Source organism: Stylophora pistillata, chromosome 1 (genome assembly GCF_964205215.1).
Source record: "Stylophora pistillata chromosome 1, jaStyPist1.2, whole genome shotgun sequence".
Classification (NCBI taxonomy): Eukaryota; Metazoa; Cnidaria; class Anthozoa; order Scleractinia; family Pocilloporidae; genus Stylophora; species Stylophora pistillata.
Genome location: NC_142519.1, coordinates 59,646,963 through 59,670,640, shown reverse-complemented (window position 1 = coordinate 59,670,640; position 23,678 = coordinate 59,646,963). Strand labels below are relative to the sequence as shown.

The 23,678-nt window shown below is 38.4% G+C and overlaps 2 protein-coding genes and 1 long non-coding RNA gene across 4 annotated transcripts in view; all 3 read left to right on the top strand.

Annotated features, from left to right (window-relative positions):
• LOC148743472 (uncharacterized) overlaps positions 1 to 23,678 on the top strand; it is a 43,355-nt gene that overhangs the window by 3,942 nt on the left and 15,735 nt on the right. The gene's annotated exons all lie outside the window — the stretch shown is intronic.
• On the top strand, positions 5,212 to 12,747 carry LOC148743474 (uncharacterized). The gene is made up of 5 exons (XR_015989206.1): positions 5,212 to 6,416; positions 6,720 to 6,818; positions 8,633 to 8,704; positions 10,608 to 10,679; positions 12,676 to 12,747. It is a non-coding gene; the product is annotated as an uncharacterized LOC148743474 (long non-coding RNA).
• Positions 12,215 to 21,791, top strand: LOC148743473 (G protein-coupled receptor GRL101-like). 2 transcript variants are annotated; one of them, XM_088726479.1, is made up of 15 exons: positions 12,215 to 12,747; positions 13,379 to 13,450; positions 14,639 to 14,710; positions 14,874 to 14,945; positions 15,047 to 15,118; positions 15,422 to 16,421; positions 16,700 to 16,784; positions 17,104 to 17,172; positions 17,274 to 17,333; positions 18,108 to 18,170; positions 18,378 to 18,440; positions 18,648 to 18,710; positions 19,561 to 19,602; positions 19,981 to 20,020; positions 20,362 to 21,791. In XM_088726479.1, the coding sequence occupies exons 2-15, from the start codon at positions 13,383 to 13,385 to the stop codon at positions 20,459 to 20,461; spliced, it is 1,869 nt and encodes a 622-aa protein (XP_088582605.1). In that variant the 5' UTR covers positions 12,215 to 12,747; positions 13,379 to 13,382; the 3' UTR covers positions 20,462 to 21,791. The 2 variants fall into 2 exon arrangements, with proteins under 2 accessions (XP_088582605.1, XP_088582608.1); XM_088726482.1 differs by lacking the exons at positions 12,215 to 12,747; positions 13,379 to 13,450; positions 14,874 to 14,945 and having other exon boundaries at positions 13,994 to 14,710.

The following is a 23,678-nucleotide window of genomic DNA, read 5'->3' as shown; positions in this document are numbered from 1 at the left end:
CGATCTAGATATATATTTCATTTATTATTATCAACAAAATGTGGTTAAAAAGGAGGCTTAAAATATATTCCTGATGCAAATGAATTCATTTAAATAGATATGACTGAATATGATATATTTGGACTCAAATTACCGATGTTGGGTTTGAACAATTTTGGCCAAATAAAACACCCAGCAAGATGATAAAACGATGAATATATTTTTTTTAAACCAGTACCAAAAGAACACCAATAGGTGTAGAGGTAATAACTTAAAACGTCCTTCTTAAAACAAAACAGCGTTTTGTTTTATTGAAGACTAAACTAACCTATCCCGCCTAATTGCAGGAAACCAATAAGTTTAAGTTCTATTTAGTTGTGTGTGTTATTACTTGAGAATTTCCTATTCGATGTTACCAACTGAACCGTGCGTACTGCAGGAACGGAATATAGTTTTTATCTTTTAATTTAATGGACAATTCTCAATATATAATAGAAAATATTTTTGTTTTATTTGCATAATAGTTATGTAAGCGGGTGTTTTCTACTTTTTATTTTGAATATCAGATGATAACTTTAGAAATCATTTTGACATGGCGAAAAACTGCAAAGAAATAAACGTCTTTTGAAATACCAACCAACCTCTTAGCGAATGACACGACGAATTTTTTAAATTCTGATCCGTTTTAATTTCCTTTCATTACTGCTTTACAGGGTTATTTCTTAGTGCTTGTGACACAAGGTATGGCCCACTTACACTATAAATTCGCTCTCAAGCACCTTCAAGTCGTTATTTTGTCTCGCTTTGTATGAGCTTTGTATTAGGATCATATCTACGGCCAAAAAATTTGAATTCCATATTATGCATTTGATGAACTCGTTCCACCTAAAGTCTTATGCTCTGATGAACACAATAATTTTATTTACTACATATTTAACAACAGTTACACTACTTGGCATATTATATTCGCATCTTTGGTATGAACAAATTATTACAAATAGGGAAAGAACATAGGCCGCGCTCCTCCCGGTGAGACGGGACTCGATAGAGCGGCGGAACTCGAGCTTAAGTGAAAACTTATCCAATAGCAAAAATCTATACAAGACGCTGTATTTAATAAAGCTGAGGGACACAACTGAACAACGGTTAGCTGAATATTGACTCTCGTTGAGTTATGATAATTTCTTCCCTCTGATAATTCATATCGGAGCGGGGAGGGGAGGGGAGGGGGGGATGGGGGCTACGAAATTCTGGTTTCACCACCATTGTAGCCTTGGGGCACATTCTGTGATCTCCTGTCAAGCGACTTTCTGAAACTTGCCCTTTCCAAGGAGAGGGGTTGACTTATTCGAGCGCTTGCAACTCGTTACATTTTTTAAAACGTAAGAGTAAACATTTTTGGTTTTTATTTGAAAAGCTGGTTATGTGTTGGTGACTCGTGTCGATGATATTTATTAAAGTGCAAAATTGCTTAAAGGCATAATTGCTGACGTTTTATGGACAGATGATTGAGAATGTCGTACACAGTGACTTGACTTGAATGGAAGGCTTGTTCATAAGAATACTCATTTTAAGATGATCTGGAACAGCTGTATGCAGGCGAACTTTCTATATATGAATTGTTTGCTGTTTAAAGACCGTTCGATCCGTAAATTGAAGTGAGGGAGCAGTAAAAAAACATTTCAGGTATTTATTTCTTTTTGATGTTTGAAATGTTGATACGATATAAGATAAAATTCAGCGTCAGTGAATGAAGTGAGGGAAGGGCGGATCTTTCAATTCTAGAAAAAAATACTGGTATTTGTGCCTACTCGATATTCAAATATTCAAGGCAAATATGAGTTACTACATATGCACTCTTCATTTTAAAGGCTGATAAATAAATTCAGCGTTCTCAGCTCTGCCAACATCCACTGCACTTATGTTTACAGTGCCATAATTTTAAAAGTGACTATTGATTTTTTCCCACACCATTTTAAAAACTGGAATGATAATAAAAATTACAACATTTTCATGTTTTTATATTCAGTCAATTGTTTGCCGCGGCACGTTCTTTCAGGCGCACGCACAGTGACAGAAATAGATGTACAAGGAAGAATAAACGAACCTTAGGAGAAATTACATCGTTGGAGAAGATGTAGTTGTAAAGGTAGGGGAGAAGCCATTTCTACAAGAATTTCTTTACAACTTTTCTTTTACGGCATAAGGATAATTTCGTGGTATTATGGTTATATAAATTGTTCTTATTATCAAATGCAGCGAAATATAACACTGGAAGTTCACTTAAAAACCTTAGTAAAGCAAAGCAGTGCCATAAAAAAGAAACTTTGATATAGCTGCATCTTGTCGTCTTTAACTGCTTTGTGAGGAACACAGCCTCGGCATCTCTGATCTATACTGAGATCCGCTAACATACAAGGCACTTAACTTGGCGGAAAAATGCATCATCCATGGTTTTATGTTAATCAAATTCTTTAAAAGTTGACTGAATATTTAAAACTTCCCCTCAGCCCATCAGCTAAAAACAGGAAAATGGTGTCCAGAAGGACCTTCTGCGGTTTCATTATTGCCTTCTGTAAGCACTGCTATCTTTCTTTTTTATAGAGTATCAAGTTACGGGACTAAATATCTAATTTAAGCCGATTCTAGAGGATCGGAAATCGTTACTTTTTACCGACCTTAATAAGGATTTTGGTCTAGCTAGAATACCTCACACGTCGATGAAATATTCCGGCCTGCGTAGGATACACTCGTGATTAAGCGAGTGACACACGCACGGAAGAGACACGTGGCGGTGAAGCTCTGAGGGGGATACGAAGATCGATTAACTGTTCCCTGGTAATTAAAAGAAAAAAACAAAGAAAAAACATAGAAGCAATGGAGTTGACTTCCACTTCCCTCGCGAGTCCGAACTTCGTTATTCCGCGATCCATGAGAGGGGACGACCATTACACGTGAGCTCCAAACCATGCGCGTGACGTATTACAAAAGTCAACTTATGGGGAGCACTTGAGCAACTAAACAAAGACATAATTGCTTAACTTCACTCAATTTTAAACTAAACTGTACGGAAAAAACGGTCACAAAAAATCCAGCCACATTTATTGTTCTTAGAAGAGACAAATCTCTTTACTTGTCGTAGTTTGCAATGTCCGATACAAGTGATACAGTCTCCTTGGTCGGTCATCCTTTGCTTTATATCAAAGCTATTGTTATTTCGCCCCTGTGTGATTTCATTTACTTACTAGTTTACTTAGTAGTTTTCATAGACATAGCCAATCTCAGCGTTGTCTTACGTGTATAACTTTGAATCAAAACGTAATGTCGTGAGTCCCCTTAGACGTATCTGAACTCGAACTCTCATTCTAGATGGTGCCTTTAAATAGCTTTGATAGAATTTACATATTTCAAGACTTGGGCGAGGAACTTTCCTTCTTTTTCCTCTCGTTTTCTATTGATTTTACACACAGATGCGCTGATACCGGAAATAAGCCTTCAGATAGTTGTCCCAACTTTTAAGGCGAGCCAACTTTTGCAAGCTCCAAAAGGACATTATATGGAAGTCACTTTCACCTTGGAGACTTTGCATCCAACACCATGCATTGATGATATGTATCTTGAGGTTCGTGATGGAAATAACAAGTCTGCCAATCTTCTTGGAAAATTTTGTGGAAGGAACTTTTCTACTATTGTGAGATCCAGTGGACAGAACTTGTTTTTAAATCCGTCATATTACGATTCTCTTCACTGGATTATTGGTTATTACAAGATGAGTTATTTTACCAAGAACGAACCAGTGAATAAAACTGGCAAGTATTGTCATGATGAAAGTACCTAAAAATGTGATGCACTCCAGTTTATGAGAGACATCAGCTAAATAAGATGGACATATCTGGAGTACTTTTTAATTTTTCTGTATTTATTTTTTCTCTCTTAGTCGAGCCAAACTTGGATAAAGTGCTCAAGACTCAGTACGTTCTTTTCAACCATTCCTCGCCTTTATGGTGCCCAGCACAAGGTGCACCAGCACCATTCATTGTTTGGAGAAAGAATGGCAGAGCAGTACAGAACAGTACAAGTGTGATGTTTCAGCTAAAAATTACTGGAAAAAACAATGCCAAGTACAGCTGTGAAGTGAACAGAAAGGATGGTACTGACAAGAAAGAAATCCGTTTTGTCATCGAACGTGGGTTTTTTAACATTTTGACATTTATTCATACTTATACAGACGCATTCAAAATTTCCACTTCCTACCACATTTACTAATTAACAAATAGAAAGGCCTTGAATGTGCTCTGTTCTGTTGTAAAGCACATAGAAATCGGTTAGAGCACGAAAGAAGTGTAGAGAGAAAGACGGAACGTAATTGACTATTGGAAAATCCAACTGCTAAAGGCGTTTGTCTTAGGAATGAACGACATCCGAATTCACAGGGACAAGAAGATTTCTCGGGATGAAAGAACCGTAAAACGCGTTTGTTGTGTCTGATGTGGCCTTCCACTCCAAGCATCGGAAAGGATATCAGAGCAAGCTCTTAGTTCAGTTCACTCGAGAGGCGGCCAATGTTATTTCTGAGGTTAGCTTAACTACGATGACCGGAGATTGCCATGATGAGCTAGCCGCGATGGAACTCAGCATGATTGCAGTCGCTCTGAAATCGTCACGATTTGCATACATTTTAACAGTTATACCAGTTTGATATATTTTCAAGTTTCACCATATTCCTCCTTGTTCTGCTTTGTTTTTGAACTATACATGTATATACTATACGAGTGAGAGTCGTGTTTAATTGATATTACCGCACGTAAGTTTACAATCTAACTGAGCGTGACTACCTTCAAAAGTCGGACTGTCTATTTTCCTAGTTCTTTTTGAGGATTTTCGTCTCTGCACAAGTTAAAATAATGCAAATTACGGCACTTGGCACGTTATACAAACCGTTGTTTGGCTCTTCTGTTCCTACTTGCGTGCTCTCTTGTTCCAAAATTTGACTTAAAATTCACGAAAAAAACGCTATATACACTACAAATTTGGAAATGGTGTGACAGCTTTAGCTCAGTTCCGGTCCTTGTTCTGTACTCTGATAGAGCACGCCCTTTCAACCAATGACAGCGTGCGTTATATCCAAACTTTACAATAAAATGCATTATGAAGCATGACAACAAGATTATCATCTTTCCTTTTTTTAAGGTTGTCCGGATCCTTGCCAATGTAGAACTACATATAGGTTTATGGATATGGTTACACGAGTTGGCTGCAAAGACAGAGAACTACAGTCCGTTCCAAATAAACTCCCACACTCCACTGCGAAATTGTAAGCATTAAACTCTGATCATGTAGTTTGATCCTGCGACTGAGAGTGGTCGCTAAGGGATCCGAAACGTGGTTGGATTCATCATCAGAGTGGAGAGGAGTTGTTTAATTTGGTAACCGGTTGTTAGAGATGTTATTCCTAAAAATTAATTGGCTAGTCTTGTGTCTCTCTGTTGGCTGAAAACCTGAGAGTCCTTTAGATTGGTCGGCTCGATCGGTCCATAGGTCTATGTACTAAAATAAGCAAACAAATAGAGCTAAATAACAGCTTTTAATAGAATTTTACGAAACTGTCCAAAATCTTTCCAAAATGATTTTTTCCAATAATCTGAAGTAATTAATTGTAATCTATCGAAGTTCACTATTTTAGCAGATAAAAACATTATTTCTGGCGAGAATTTAGGAAAACATCCAACTCGGATCAAAGTAAACAAATCGTCTAAGCAAAGTTTGGAGGCGCTTTGCAAAACATTAGAGACCTTTAGCACCGAGTTTTCAGAGAAAACCGCAAACCGCAAACCGCCGTTCGCGGTTTGCACGAAAGTTCATTTTAGCAAGGCGTTCCTGGTTTAGTGGTAAAAGTAATGGATTGTGGGAATTTCGAACAACTTTCCCGCGGAAAATTAAAACTTTGTTGGTGAGAAAAATGGCTGCTGCTGCAAGACGAGGTTTTAAGGATCTTTTAACCGTAATTTCTCACCAAGACAGCTCCGACTCTTCTGAGGACTCATCAGACGAAGATGATCTCGACACGCTTCTCCTTTTCTCCATGTTTCCTGACAATAAAAGCGATTTTACAAGGAAAAACTTTGAAGATCTGGCTAACTTCGAGTGCGAGGAGATGTTTAGGCAAGTGCTTTCGACATTTTACTGAATCAGTCATGTTTTTTTTAGATTAACATTTTGTTTTTTTTTCTCTGCGAAGGTTTGAAAAAGATGACATGTACCGGCTTCTAGATGCCCTTGACATACCAGAAAATTATATCTATTGTCAGAGGACGAATGCCCCTGGAAGGGGAGCCCTTATGATACTTTTGCGAAGGTTTGCCTACCCAAACAGCTGGTGCGATCTTGTTTCCCTGTTTGGGAGGTCAACATCTGAGCTCAGTCTGATATTTCACAAGGTATTGTGACTGGTATTTCATTCATCAAATCTTAGGAAATTCATATAATTATATTTCTTTCTCAGCAATTACGTTTTTCTTTTTTTTGTTCTTGCTATAAAGAGGACTAAGACATTGTGCTATTTAGAATTATGTGGCAGTGTTGTAGGCTAATTACCCCGCCCCTTTTTTTAAAGCATTTTTAGTATTACGCAATAGAACCAGAGCTCCTAATAATCTGGCCCATTCTCTCTTGGCAAAACCCTGACAATGCTCTATACTATGTAGCTCCCCATCTTTTATAAAAACAACCCTCTTTTGTAGATTGTTGATGACATTTATGACCGCTTTGGCCACCTCTTGGACTCTTTAGATCTGTCTTGGCTGGATCCTAACTTTTTGCTGAAGTCATCCATAACAAAGGTGCCCCTACGTATGATGCACGATCCTCGCAGTAGATATCGCTATTTAAGTAATAGCAAAGATCAGACCTGAAAAAAAATCAGGCCTCTACGGGATTCGAACCACCGAAAATACACAAACGTTAACGTTAACAGTTTTCACTGAATTCTAGACGAAGGGCTAACGCTCGAAACGTCAGCTTTTGTAATCATTACGGTGGCCAATTTACCATTTCAACTTTGTTGATATATCCAAATTATTTCGTTACTCCCACCGAAGAAGAAACAAGTAGGGCAATTGTTTGAGAAAAAATCCGAAGGGAAAGGCGCGAACGGGACACCATGTGAGGCGCCCACCCAGGAGAATTGAGGTTTTAAAATTTACAAATACACGAATATAATAAAATTAAAAATTGTGACATAGACAATCCCGTGAGATGGACCAAGAACAGACCAAGTCCAGAGCAAAAATTGACATTGAAAAGGACTCATGATTAATTTATAAAATAATTTAAAGAACCTTCAAGCGTTCCCTCAGCTTAAGACGGGCCTCGCACTTCCCGTTTCTTTATAAGTCAGTATGTCAATCAAACGCGACCACGATCTATAAATTTCCACGTATTAGTAATACTTAGTTTTAAAACCTACAAGTTTTTATATGGCAACAAGATTAAAAATTTACAAGGCGATGTATTTTCCCAATTAGTCAAGCTGCAGTGGCTGTAAGTGAAAAGTGGTCTGTACAAATGATTTAAATACATTTTTGAAACACTTACTTCCAGCACTTCCCAACCCTATCCCTCTCTCCTCCCTCTTTTCCTTACCCAAGTGATTTTCCTCAATTTTCGAGCCTTATACCCACTAAGATTAGTCTTCGTTTGAATTTCACTCACGAAAAGAGAGAGTTTTATGGATGTTGCAGAAGGAAAATATGATTTGTTTGTTCATAAAGTCGAACCAGAGAACACCCAAAAGAAAACATCCCAAGCAGCAACTGATTGACACTGGAAAACTTGTTTACTTGCTTAGAAAAAATCTTAAATCCAGTGTAAAATCCTTTTCCGCTTAGTTTCTCAGTTTCTGTAAGTAATTATAGCTTAAGATTACAAAGATCATGTTTCCATTCTTTTCATTTACATAATCTCAGCCAAATTTTCTTCAAGCTTCATTCATGGCGAGGAAAACAGGGTCGGGATGGGTTTTAAGCTGTGGTATTTTATTTATTGGTCAAGCTACAGCCGCTCTGAGTGCAAAACTTCACTTTCGTGACAGTATTGTACAACTCTTTAATATACACATGGTGCACTGACAGTGGCATGGTTTTTTATAATACGTGCCAGACAAGGATCAGCATAGCTATTGACAAGAGTTAGTTTATATCATCTTGTGATCTGAGGAGACTCGCAGCAACCTCAAGTCGAAAATGAAGTTTACGCTGAAAACTGACTGTTGGCGTGAATCAAACTTTCATTAGTGGCATTAAAGAACCGGAGAGGGTAACTTCCCCTCTTGGAATATTAGTTCAAGTCATAGAGAATATTGTGAAGGTTACCTCTATCCTGACCCATGATCGAGATGTGCTCAAAATTTCGTTGTTTGCTGATTATGAGCGAATATGTCGTCATGTTTAATGAGTGTCATCGTTCACAAAGCTAGTAAGATAGAGTTAGGTTTGTAAATTAGCAATGTGGAATGACATTTGACGATAACAACAAAACGTTTGACCTGGACATGATACGAATAAAATGTAAATCCGATAGAAGAAAAGATTCGCAACAGCAATAATACACAAGAGTTAACACTTTAAACTGAAATTAAGGAAATATCTTCTCTTAGAGATTTGGGTAACAATCTGATAAAGGTGCTACCACCTACAGTCTTCAATTACAACTCCGAGTTGGTCGGACTGTAAGTATCTGATATTCATTCCTTTACCGATATTGCTAACAGTTTTATCTAATTATTTGCTAAATATGATAAAGAAGGTCCTTGAGCTTAGTGGGTGTAGTCGGCCATAAAGAAAGTGAAAGAGGTTGGATGGTTCGTAGATGGACAGTATTGGACAGAAAATAATAACTTACCTTTGTTTATTAAAGCATCCTCTCAATTAAATAAATAATCATCTTCTTATACACATGTGTCTGGGGTCTTCCTTTTGTTAACCTCATTCTCTATTGGCTTGATAACTTTGCTGTGGTTGTATAAGCGTGGCTGGTATGAAAGGAGAGGTAGAGAGAAGCGAAGACATACTATTTACAATAAAGGAAGAAATAAGTAGAATAACTGTATGGGAAAAATACAAAGGGAAGGACGCGAACGGGACATCATGTGAGGCGCCCACCCAAGGAAATTGAGGTTTTAAAATTTACAAATATACGGATATAAAGAAGCAAGGAAATAAAATTCAAGATGGTGACATACACAATCCCATGAGATGGACCACGAACAAACCGAGTCCACAACAAAAACTGATATTAAAAAAGAACTTAAACTTATTTCATCCATAACAAATAGAGCCGATCGGTCACCAATTAAGTCCGCTTTGCAGTCTGGGGTTAAGGTATCTATTTTCCCATCTAGATTTTCCTTGAGCTTCCTGGCTGAGCTGAAGTCGATGTCTTGCACTGGCGCGTAATTTACTTCACTGACATAAGTAGGCAAAAGCCATGTGCATTTTACGCTGGTACATGCCAGCTTTCCATGAATTCGAGTCCATGCCTCAATATAAAACATCACGCTTGCGACATGAGTGCATGTTTCTCCTAGGCCAGCCTTACATCCAAGGCAATGTGCGGAGAGGATCGTCCCATCTGTCTTGGTTATGATCCAGATATCAACAGGAGCTTCGTTCATAGCCTGTGAATGTCGACCTTTTCCGACCACGACGTAATATTTATCGCGAATCAGCTTTCCTCTTACCGATTGGACGAACCTCGAAACCATTTGATTATAAGCGTTCAAACTTTTGTAGGCCTTGAATTCTTTTCTCGTATAATGGCTCGTTTCCAGAACCAAATATCCAAACAAATCAGAAACTTCTATGGGAGGTAGAAATTCCCTGTTAAACTGCTCTTTCGGGATGCTGGCCGGGTCGACTCCGATAACAGATATTTTTGCTAAATATCGCTCTTTAACTCAAGTTTCCAGCCCTTTCACGTAATCTGAAAGCACTGGGATAGCTTTGCTGAGTTTTTCGAGTCGTCTTCGAGTTCAGAATCCATTGAGAGGTCGCAAGATTATCAGCAAATTAAGGAATCTAGAAATGGCATAATATTTCCCTCTAATTTACAAGTGATAACACGCTTCGAGGGACACCAACATGGCGGATAAACAAATTTGCATAATCTGTGACGTCACGTGAAAAGCAAGAATTAAAGGAAAGCTTCAACGTACAGAATAAAGAGTTAAGATCCCTTGTATTACAATTCGGATCTATGCAGATTGAAAGTGGAAAAACTCGTGTTTTTGAGGAAAAAAAGAAAAATCCGAAAATATTGCTGTAAGACATCATAGACTGTGTGATGTGCCAAATGGATGAATGGACAAAATAATGAGCAGCAAGAATGTCTCCAATTACTACACAATTAATAACAGCAGTGTGGCACACTACGATAGAAAAAGGAAACTAGTTTGCAAGCGAGCTGCCGCAGACTTATCAAAAATTATCAGAAATCAACTTCAAAAAAATTTTAGGATATCGACCGGAATATATGGGTATCTAAAATCAGGTTGGAAAACTCGCAACAATAGAAGATGTAAAGAAAATTAACTGAGATAGGCACTGACTTATTACTCTTTAACTTTCAATCAGATGGCTACAAGAGAACGGTATTGGAACGCTATCCAAGGACCTGTTCAAAGATCTGACTAATTTGGAGGAGCTGTGAGTATATGGTTAACGAAATACTATTTGTGAAGGTGTAGTCTGATCGTCCGGGTGAGTGTAGTCCTGAGAAGGACTGTTGTCGGTGGCAGTGACTGACGTTTCGACAACCTGTGCGGAAGTCATCATCAGAGTCAAGTGAGTGATTGTTGTCAGTAGAATGTTCTTATTCCAGTTCGTGTGAAATGATCGGTTGGCTTTGCCGTGATGTTATTGGCTGTAAGACTCAAGTGACGTAAGTCGTTCGTGATTGGTCTGTTTCGGTCTGTCGGTAAAGCTAGGTTGTTCTTTTTCGGTCGTTTGTGATGTTTATGTCGTGAATGAGTCGTTTGTATGGGGCGGGTAGTTGTTGACATCTGTTTAGGGGAGTCTGTTCTAAGTTAGTAAACCAGCTTTCCAGAGTCAGTCGTTGAAAATAGTCAGTGCTGTAGGTTAGGCATTGCGCAGAGTCCCAGTCAATGTTGTGGTTGGTAAGTCGATGGTGTTCGATCGAAGGAAAAGGAAAACGACATCGAGCAGTGGAACCCAGGACAACCGAAAAACAGATCCAGGTAATGGTCAGGGCGGGATTCAAATTGGCTAACGACACCGCAACCCCTACGACTACAGCAACCATACCGTACATAAAAGGTAGGTCTGAAAACATCTCGCGCATCTTACTACCCTTCAATATCCGCGTCGCCCACAAACCCATCACCACACTACGTCAGTTACTAACCAACGTTAAAGACAAAGACGAACCGAGGAACAGACAGGGAACGATTTATAAGATCAATTGTTCCGACTGCCAAGCCTCCTACATCGGTGAGACTGGCAGAAACCTCACAACAAGACTGACTGAACACAGACGGGCGACGAGGAAAGGTGATGTCAGCAATCACATTGCTGAACACCATCGACTTACCAACCACAACATTGACTGGGACTCTGCGCAATGCCTAACCTACAGCACTGACTATTTTCAACGACTGACTCTGGAAAGCTGGTTTACTAACTTAGAACAGACTCCCCTAAACAGATGTCAACAACTACCCGCCCCATACAAACGACTCATTCACGACATAAACATCACAAACGACCGAAAAAGAACAACCTAGCTTTACCGACAGACCGAAACAGACCAATCACGAACGACTTACGTCACTTGAGTCTTACAGCCAATAACATCACGGCAAAGCCAACCGATCATTTCACACGAACTGGAATAAGAACATTCTACTGACAACAATCACTCACTTGACTCTGATGATGACTTCCGCACAGGTTGTCGAAACGTCAGTCACTGCCACCGACAACAGTCCTTCTCAGGACTACACTCACCCGGACGATCAGACTACACCTTCACATGTTACCCCCGGGTTCAAACCATTTACTGAAATACTATTTCTTTATATTGTATTTGCTTTCAATCTTTTTTCTACTCCTCCTGACATGGGAAAAGAAACAAAGTGACCATGTCCCATTTAAACTCAGCGCGGCAATTCTGTGACGAGTATGCAGTGAATAATCTGGTCACTGATTAAAATAGACAAACATTTTGGAAGGAAGCGGGACTGGAGGATGAGAGTGTTAGACTCGACAGCACTAGTCCTGGTTTTGAATCCCGCCCTGACCATTACCTGGATCTGTTTTTCGGTTGTCCTGGGTTCCACTGCTCGATGTCGTTTTCCTTTTCCTTCGATCGATCGTACTACTTCACTTGTTATGCGAATAAAATTCCATCTGGCTTTATTTTGTTTCTAAGAGTTCTAATGCAATTGCATGTTAAGCTTTTCAGAGATCTGTCTGATAACACAATTGAGAATCTGTCACGAGAAATCTTTAGCAACCTATCACAACTCACAAAACTTTAAGTCGCCAAACAAAATTTCTTTGGTCTTACCAGTTGTTATCGCAATCTAACTTTTTCTTCGCTGTAAAACGCAAATTGCAGGTTTTTACTATACACTGACAAGTGTCATTTGTCAGCTTCTTGCTAACTGTTCTATTCTTGCAGAATTTTATCGAACAACCAAATTGAAGAATTACCACCATCGATATTTGTTAACCTAACGCACCTCAGGACATTGTGAGTAGTGACGAACAGTTTTAATTACTTATATGTGCACGATCCTTCGCAGTAAATATATATGTATGTATATGTATGTATATATATATATATATATATATATATATATATGTATTTCATATGTTTGTTGTTTGAGTTTTAATTACTGACCGATTGTTTCTTTTTTCTTAGTGGATTGATTGATTGGTTGATTTATGAATTTGAAAATGGAACACTTAAGGCAAATTTGAAACAAGAAATGCTGCAACTAAATAACGGAGACAGAGACTGTTTAGTTAGACTTTCTTAAAATTGCTTTCGAATTCGACAATTTTCGAGCTATGCAAGGTCAAGGATTGCTCTCGTTTTGCTTTTATTCTCTTCATGATCAATCTTAAAACTTGTGTCATTCTCTTAATCGTGTCTTGGTCAGTCGCTTTTTCTCGCGCTTGAAGTCCTTTGCTTGTCACTCTATTTACATTTAATGCAGGCTGGATTCGTTGCGATTACTTTAATTTGGCTTTGGTTTTCGGGCACTTACTAGAAAAGCACTCAATATACTTACCACTCATATAACATTCACCTTGAAATTAAAAAAACAAGAAGAAAAATAACCTGCCATGAACAGGTAATATGATTGGCAATTTAACAGAAAAATGGAGAAGAACAAGTTAAAGAAGCTCCATCCTAAACAATTTTGGGGACTGACAAGGCTGCATGACCTGTAAGTATTTCTTGTATATCTAAGTAGTTTTGGTATCTAGTTTCTAGGATTTGAATATGTCATTACACTGATTTGTGTGACCCAGCCCGACTGACGGATTTTTTTCTCATCGCAATTGCCTGCAACATACGCTGGGATCGATCACGTTTTCCAATTATGGAAATTTAACGCCCTTTGTTATAACTTCTCTATGTTTCGCCAAAATTTCTGAAAAATATGCTTGTGGAGGGTCTGTGAAGATAACTAGAGAACCTGGAAGGGGATTAGCCGGGTTAGAAATAATAAGAGGGATTTTTTGAATACCTTGGAAATTAGTTGTAAAATTCATGCCACATCACCAGAAATCGGGGACATTTCGAGCCCGTTACGAAATGTCAGCGGTATGTCGTATTACAGACAATTTAATACGGCGGCGGTGGAAGTGAAGTGAACACGTAACTTTCTGTTTCCGTAAAACCACGCCTAGTACCTTACTATCCCAGAACACCAAAGGAGACGTGAAAACAAGGAAAATGGCGGCCAAATGGTGCAGTTACAGGGACTTATATCTTTCGTGTACTTCCTTCCTAAAATTGGGGTATTTAAAACTGGCGTATTGGGCTTTTGAGCTCTGTGAAAATACGAAGAGTCTGAGTCTCCTGGCTCAAGGAAGATTTGTGGGCCAACATATTCGACTGTTTACAAACGATTTAGTTGAGAAAACGTCCGCAGAATGCATATCGAACTACGCAGTTGCGAATCTTCACAAGGTTGTTCCCACGACAAAAGAATTGTAACACCTAGTCGAAGCAGATTTTAAGAGTTCATATGGGAAAATGGAGTCAGAATTATGGGTTTACTCTTATACCTTGGGAAAAGGTAGGCTTGAATTTAAGTATTTCTTTTTCGTAGCGATGAACGCTTTAACCGATGCAGGCTGCATTTCCAACTACGCAGTGAAAGAATATCCCATTCTTAGACAGCTATTTTTGAAAAAACAATCTTTTCCCATACATTTTCTTATACATTTTGCTTGCAACACGAGAACCGCCTCCGCCATATTGTCCCAAATTTCTGGCAATGATGACGATGACGCTTCACTAGAAATAACCAAAAACTTAAAAAAACCAATGTGATTACATTGAAAATTGTTGTAAGTTACTTTCTCTGTTATGAAAACAGTAAAAACATTTTTCCTTTTTTCATCAGCTATTTATCAGGAAACAGACTCGAATATTTACCAACAGGAATTTTCAAAGATCTGAGCCGGCTTTTGATAATGTAAGTAGGCAATGAATCATATGGTGATTAATTTCATCGAAGTGGTATCTTAGCATCTTCTAACAATCGCAATTTTTGGTTTTAAATCCACGCAACAGTGCTGACTGAAAAATGGTATCATTGCTGTTGCGCTGATTGATTTTTTTGTCATTACTTCTGTCAGGGAAATCTTTGATAATAAATTGACTAAAGTTTCCGTTGACAACTTCAAAGAAATTAAACAGTTGAAAATTCTGTGAGTGTTAACTTAATAAAATGACAATCAATATATAAAAGGTGCTTCAAGACTGTAGACTTCCATCCTATTTAATGAATTCTTCCCCATCTAATTTCCAGATATATGCATTCCAACCAGATGAGGGAGATTCCTTATGGATTTTTCAAAGTGTTAAATGATATACTGCGAGTGTAAGTTTTGTATATTGTTTTATTTTAAAACTTAAAGTTTTTAACAAGGCTTGTTGACAAGTTGTATGCAGTTTTATTTATCTATTTAGTTGAAATAATTACACTTACAGGAGTTTCGACACAAATCTGTTGCGTTGTAATATGCACAAGGACGACGCTGACCCTGTTTTCATATACAACGACGCCCTTTTTTGGCGCATTCTTAAGACTTGGGTCCTGTGGACAAGTTTTATGCGATTTTAATCATCCATATAGAGTAAAAATTTCTTAGAAGACTGGTTACTTCCTATTTTACAATTGCAGGAGTTTCGACACAAATCTGATGTGCTGTCATGTGCACAAGGAGGACGCTGACTGTGCTTTCATTTACAACGACGACTTTGCTAACTGCGAGAGCATGTTTAAGAATTCTGCCCCAAGGATAAGTATCTGGGTGATTGGAATGTTTTCTCTGGCTGGTGCAGTGTTTGTCATAACCTGGCGAGTGATTTTCAAAGAGAAGAATGTGGTACAGTCCATCATGTTGCTACATTTGGCGGTGTCCGATGGTGTGATGGGCACCTACCTGGTCACTGTCGGCACCAAAGATCTGCTGTGGAGAGGAGAATATTACTTGCATGACTTTCAGTGGAGGTCTGGCTTGTCTTGTCAAATTATTGGAGCGATCTCCTTGTTGTCAAGTGAGGTGTCAGTAATGATGATGACACTGATTTCTGCTGATCGCCTCAAAAATATTGTGTTCCCTTACCAGGGTGCTTCTCTGAAACCAAAGGCAACACATATCCTGTGTATCTCCATATGGGCAATTGGTTTCCTTATTGCCTTTTTGCCTATGTTTGGTATCGGGTATTTTGAAGACCCATTCAGGTACCATAGTTACTATGGTAGAAGTGTGGTTTGTTTGCCCTTGCAGCTTACCTCTGATAAGCCAGCAGGTTGGGAGTATTCTGTCGCTATCTTTGTCGCTTTGAATTTTGCTTTTTTCTTGTTCATCATGGTTGCTTATGTCACGATACTCCTCAAGTCTTACTTGTCGAGCCGGCGATTAGCCCGCCAGGGTACTGCAAGAGAGATCCAGGCTAGAAGAGTAAACTTTAGGAGGGAAACGGCTCTTGCAAGGCGGGTGTTTTTCATCATTATTAGTGATTGTGTCTGCTGGATGCCGGTGATAGTGTTTGGCATGAGGACCATCATCGAGAAGTCTTTCAAAGCGCCAGGTGACCTCGCAGTCTGGATTGCTGTATTTGCCCTTCCGATCAACTCTGCCTTGAATCCCATCCTGTACACCTTGTCAACAGAACAGGTATGATAGACACCTATAAATCAACTACAATCAACAAAAGAGACTCCGTCGACTAGAGCTACAAAAAGTAGGTAGCCTAGTTATAGGAATGGTAATGAGTTGAAGCCGACAAGGAGAACTATGATAAGAATGCCCACAGCTGCTTTGATGACCCGAAAATGACCCTGACACTTTTTAAAATCATTGAAAAGCAGAGAGTCACTTGTTTCATTTTATTATGTGTGACCAGTTCAAAGCAAGGAACAAATTTAGATTTTTTTTGTTTATTGCATACTCAGGTCCGAGGCATTCTGGGGAACAAATTGGAAAAATTCTGGAACTGCTTGAAGAACGTTTTCTTTTGCTGTTGTCGAAATCAGGAAGGTGCGATGTTATGATCGTATATTTGAAGAAATAAAACTACAGCTAACACTTAGTAATAAGGTATAAACCAAGCAATTGGGTTAACTATTAAAAGATTTCTGCAAGTATAGTTTTTGATTGATTGACTGATTTTTTTTCAAATGCATTCATTCATTCAATCATTTATTCATTCCTTTATGTATTCATGCATTTGGGAATTCACTTAATCATGCTTTTCCTTGTTGGTCTCTGCGTTCGTTCGTTACTACTTTCGTTCGCTCTATCAGATACTTCTTTCCGGGTTCGTTCACTAGCCTTTTCTCGTTGTTTTCCTGAAAAGGCGAAGGACAGGGAGAACAAGTGAACCAGCAGGGAATGGATGAAAATGATCAACACGGCGGCCAGGGAGGTAAAAACCTTTCTTGTGTCAGCTAACAATTCTTGGAAACTTTAAGCGAGGGTACAGCAGAATTCTGTGACTAAAACATATTCGATTAATTTTTCAAGCAGAAGTTGAGGGTGCGGAAGCAATCGAACTGGCACATATGGGTGCGCATCTCCCACAACAGGGTAGGCTGACGTTTTCTAACCAAAGCCATCTTAACTGGAAGAACAGTGTCGTATTGAAGTTTCCTTTGCGCTGATGATGTTTATTGTGTTCTCTACCTGGGAAGGTTGGATAATTTTAATTCCCCTAGACGTAGGTCTTTATTTTTATTACAATCGTCCAACATTTTTTCGTTCATTTTGTTACTTTTAATTTTTAGATCCCGTCATGTAACACAAAATTTGATCGATTTGAGAGCTTTTTAGACGGTTAGGTGTGTGATCCTAAGCTCACGGTCATTATCATCTTCTGGAAAGGGGAAGAAAGTGATCTAGCTTGTTTAAGAGAAGTTTTTGATTTTGAAATAACCACAAATACTCAGATACAGTGTTTTCAAAACGTCATGAAGAATAACGAACAATATTGTTAATTAGTCGACAACTATTTTAATTTATTACACGACTCGGGCAGTCAGAGGGCCAATAGCTAAAATCAACCAATCAAAATGCTCTATTGCCGGTCAACATTCTCTCAGTATTGGACCGGGTACTGTCCCGAATGGTCTCGAATGATACCGCACTTGTGTCCCTTTGAACTTCAGTCGTATAATAAAGCTCTTATTAACCAAGCTTGCTCGGGACCATACTGGAAGAATATCTGCCCTTGGTCTTTTTTGTAGGGACCGAGCTGCGCTCGGTCCGTACTGTCAAGACCTCAGGCCGATATTCTCCCAGTACGGCCCTCGCGCTTGGTTAATAAGATATATGTAAAGGTATAGTTTACCTATTGGTTTCAAGGAGAACTCGACGAAGCCGAAAGAATTGAACCAGCACCTATCGGATCAGCTCAACCAAATGAAGGTAGGTCGTCTCACCTTATAATATGGTTTTATCAACTGGGTTGATAATGTTAATTGTCCACCGTAATGAGTTTGTAAAAGTCTAGTTGAAATAATCACATATACTCAGATTCAGTGTTTTCAAAACGTTGTGAAGAGTAGCGTACAATATTGTCAATTAGTCGACAACTATTGTAATGCATGGTATAATTTACCTAATGGTTTCAAGGAGGACTCGACGAGGCCGAAAGAATCGAACCAGCACCTATCAAATCAGCTCAACCAAATGAAGGTAGGTCGTTTCACCTTATAATATGGTTTTATCAACCGGGTCGATAATGTTAATTGTCCACCGTAATGAGTTTGTAAAAGTCTAGTTGAAATAATCACAAATACTCAGATTCAGTGTTTTCAAAACGTTATGAAGAGTAACGTACAATATTGTTAATTAGTCAACAACTATTTTAATGCATGGTATAATTTACCTAATGGTTTCAAGGAGGACTCGACGAGGCCGAAAGAATCGAACCAGGTGCTATTGGATCAGCTCAGCCAAATCAAGGTAATTCGTCTCACCTTCTAATATGGTTTTTTCAACTGGGTCGATAATATAAATTGGCCACCGTGAAGAGTTTGAAAAGTTTGGAGACTCTCTGCGGTGGGCAATTTACATTTATTTATCAACTGAGGTGGTGAAATCAAATCATCTTTTAATACCCTCACCGACGTAACACCACAGTTTCTTCAGAAATTTACCTTACTTTATTTGTTCGCTTACTAATACAGAACGTAAACATGAAATCTTCGGCGCTAATGAGTAAAGTTTGGGGTGGAGAAAGTTGAAATGCAACTTGTAAAATCAAAACCTCAATGCTCTTACAGGAGAGCCTTTGCTGCTCGTAGGTTGAATTGATATCTTGAAAAAAAGCAAGCGGATTAATTTTTCGATTCAAGTAACCTCAGAAAAAGGAAACTACTTCAGTAAATCACGATGGTCCACGTTAACTGACTTCCCTTTCGGCTCAGAGATGAGAATAACTTTTGATTAGTGAAATCGACATATCCTGCCAACGCCATGATTGTTTCTCTCACTTTCCTCTTGGAACCGTTTATGATGGAGCACGTGATATGTATGTGACTTTGAACCCCGTGTTAAGGTATGTGACTTTGAACCCCGTGTTAAGTCTTCCCGGGGTTACCATTTTTTGCGGAACAAGCCAATGCAAACAAGAGGTCTATATCCCTTCTCGAGTGTGTCGAGAAACAAGATATGCAAGAGAAATACACGCATGAGTACACACAAGTCGACTTTTTTCGGTTGAAAAGTCGTGAAGACCCCTTTTAGAAGGAGCACAACTTAAATACCCATAGTATATTTGCTTATTTTTTTCGTTTTCTTTTTATCACCGCAGAGCAAGGGGAGCAAGAGCTTGATTCTGTGTCCCTTACTCGAGGTAGGTTAACCTTACAAAGGGCTTACAAAGACCTTTATCACAAATTTAAAATTTCTATGACCAGGAGTGGATATAGTCTATTATCAAACTTCGTATCAAATATCAGAATCATATGGAGAGTGGAGTTCTCAGAATAGTTATGTCTTTCTGTGAGAGGATATTGAAAAACAATTTTTTTATAAGCATAACATGATAGGGCAGAATACTGATTAATATTCAGTAAAAGAAATCAATGTTTATCTTCAAGTTAATCCTGTTGCACGCTTTCGTTTAGGAGAATGATGTTAGAATGTTGTTTACTGAGCAGCAAGCAGTAAGGCATCAAGTACAACATCTCTTGAATTTTTTATTTTACCTACCGTGTCCATTTAATTGTAGGTAAACGGAGCAAGAGTTTCAGGTTTTCAACCGAAAAGAAGTGAGTGAGCAGAGAGATACGCCCAGTTTTATCTTACGCTGATGACGCGCAGTTACTATTACATAGTTGATAGACATAGTGACTGAGAACCTGACTGCTTAAAGGTTGACTGTTTTTTTTTTTAAAGAGTGACTGTCATTGTAACTGACTGACTAAATGACCGAATGACAGACAAATGGCTGACCAGTCGCCTAAATGACCATTGACTTTTCAACTTGGAATTACTGACTGAGTACTTGTCTGACCAACCGACGAACTAATTGACTGTCTGACCGATCAAACGACAGAATAGGGCTGTTGTCGGAGAAAGACCCCCCAAAAAACTTCTTTCTTTTTAACAGAAGATGGGGACAATCAAGATCTTCAAAGCGTCGAAAGTCGTACTCGGCTTCCAAAGTTATCCATGAAGAGCAAGATTTCGAAAACGAGACGGCACTGTAGGTGGTGTAATTCGAGGAAATTGTTGCAAAAGAAATTTTGAACAATTTTCTAAGCAGAATTGGTCATTGGGATCAGTGATGAGATACAGCTGTGGCACCATTTTAACTAAGCGTATTCTTTGTAGAAGATTCTTGTACCTAAGAAGAAACTATTTGCGTTCATTTTGTGCCTCAGTTTAGGAGTTTAAAAAGAATCATTAAGTCAGTTCTATTAAACCCCTCAGTGTGCGTTGGTTATTTTAAGTCAAGTCAAATCTCGCTCAGTCCTTCGCTATCTTAGAAACCTTCCCAAAAAAAATTTTTTTCTTTGCTTCAGTGGTTTAATCAGTTATAGTTACACACTATCACTTATCTACGTTAAACAGATAATTGATCAGATCATTTCTTGAGGATTTTATTCCCCCATGATGCAAATTGCGCATGTCTTGGGACATCCGCCATTTCTATTGACATCATCTTTGGGAGATTTTCGGGCACTCTTTCAGGCACCCTTTCAGGCACCCTCTCAGGCACCCTTTCAGGCACCCTTTCAGGCACCCTCTCAGGCACCCTTTTAGGTATTTCATATTCACGATTGAAATTTTCGTCATTGCCTCTTAACATTATCAGTGCTTCATTGTGATTTACATCATCATAGTTTGTACAAAGAAAAGAGGGGCGCGGTTGAAACTAATGGCATTATTTGGCTCGAAACGAGAGGATGGCACATCGAGGACTACAAGGGTGTTTTTTTTTTTTGCCATTTTTGATCACGTGTTTGCTCGTTCGCCCTGATGTACATAATTATATTAAGAACAAGAACAGGTATTTAAATATATTTGCTGCAGAGTTCAGAAAATGCACGCTTTCTGACCTATGAATTATCTAACACTTGATCCTCGTTTAGACAAAAAATTAAACAGTGCGCTGGGATGAAATGTGAAAAATTTTAATTAATAAAGTGTTAACATATTGATGAAATGGCTCCTGGTTAAAGGATCATGTTAATATATAGCACCATTGAGTAAAACTTACGGAGGGTGATTATCAATTAAGAGGTAACGTCTTTAGTAATCAAATAATTATTATATTAATGTTGTAATTATATTCATGTTGTATTAAAATTCTGAGATATTTAGAGATAAAGCAAGTATCTCACTTCAACTCTTGCAACCAAAACAGCATGAAAATTTTGGAGCTTACATATTCATGAAAATGTATGAAACTGCCTCTAGAATAAAAGAGAATAAGAGAAATGCCAGGATATTCTTTTCTGTATCGTTTTCCATGTGCTCACCTTTTATTGACATAATTAAGCGATATGACACACTTCTACCTACTCCATAACGTAATAAATGAGGATCACGAGGAAAGTTCATAATTATTTGTTACGGCTCATAAGAGTTACTGGTTCTCATTCCATCAAGTGGTGGCGCGCCTGAGGTGTTATTTGTAAACTCACGGTAAACACAGTAAATACCAACAACCCGGCGTCAAACAAATTGCTACTCAAAAGCTCAAAACTTTTCTAACGACTCAAAAAAATAGCAAAAAAGCTTGCACACATCAAAAAAAAAAGTCTGCGTGATTTGCTGGCGACATTATGTGATCTCAAAGCAAGTGGGCACTAGTAGACATTTACAGAGTATGCTAGCATAATTTTTGGCATAATTCGAGCAAACTGATAATTTCTGCCAAGTAGCAATGCTAGCATAATTTGCTCATTTTGATAATTATCAGATCATTTTGATGCCATTATTTGATAATTTTTTGTCTCTAGTCCCAAGCACTTGGTGACCTTAATCGATATTTAAAGTTTTAGTTAAACTAGTAGCATTTACGTATGATGGACGATCCTCGCAGTAGATAGCGCTATTTGAGCAATAGCGAAATTCAGACCTGAAAAAAAAATCAGGCCTGTACGGGACTAGAAAATATATGATTTTCATATATTTATTCTATCTCATTTATCACTTTCACGGGTTCATTACGAATCAACTTAACGGCCTGCTCTCAGTTGGCTTGTTAGCTCAATTGGTTAGAGCGCTGCACTAGTATCGCAGAGGTCAGTGGTTCGAGTCCCGTACAGGCCTGATTTTTTTCAGGTCTGAATTTCGCTATTGCTCAAATAGCGCTATCTACTGCGAGGATCGTCCATCATACGTATCAAATACCGCAGTTCAAAATATATGATTTTCATATATTTATTCTATCTCATTTATCACTTTCACGGGTTCATTACGAATCAACTTAACGGCCTGCTCTCAGTTGGCTTGTTAGCTCAATTGGTTAGAGCGCTGCACTAGTATCGCAGAGGTCAGTGGTTCGAGTCCCGTACAGGCCTGATTTTTTTTTTTTTTTTTTTTTTTTCAGGTCTGAATTTCGCTATTGCTCAAATAGCGCTATCTACTGCGAGGATCGTCCATCATACGTATCAAATACCGCAGTTCAAAATATATGATTTTCATATATTTATTCTATCTCACTAGTAGCATTTGTAGGTCACTGTGAAGCACTGAGCCCGGGTCTAACCTGAACCACATGTTTATTTGAAATTCATTGTGGATTTGTTGCGTTTCTTTCCTGTAGACGAACGGCTTCTAGTTAAATAATATATATTTTGGACTTATTTGCATTTTTTCAAAGAGCATAATTTAAAAAAACGGTGACATAATTTGGAAAAAAGAGCATAATGTTGGCATAATTTGGCCAAAAAAAAGCATTGCTACTAGCATAATATGCCACTTTCACTAGCATAATCTATAAATGCTTAGGCGCTAGAAACGCGCGCACAAGTTCGGCAACGTCGTCTTAACAGTTGTCATCCTTACTGACTTGAAATAAATGGACAGCGCTTTCTTAAGAATATTCATCTTAAGATAATGATTTGGGACAGCTGTATACAGACGGCTTTCTGTATGTGAATTCAACGCTGTTAAAGGCAGTTCGATCTGAGTTTAAATGAGGGAGCAGCGAAAATATACTCCAGGTATTTACCTCTTTTTGATATTCCAAATGTCGATAGGGTGAAATGTTAGTAAAATAGGTCACAGACTTAATTGAGTGGGGGGTGGAGATATCAAACCTGTCGGAAAAATTTACTGCACTTTTTGCTTCCTCGATATTTAACTTAAAGGCAATAATGAATTACTTCAGCCATTCTTCATTTACGGAGTTACAAAACATCTATAGATTTAGCGGCTTAACATTAAGCACTAACTAATTTTTCCCATGCCACA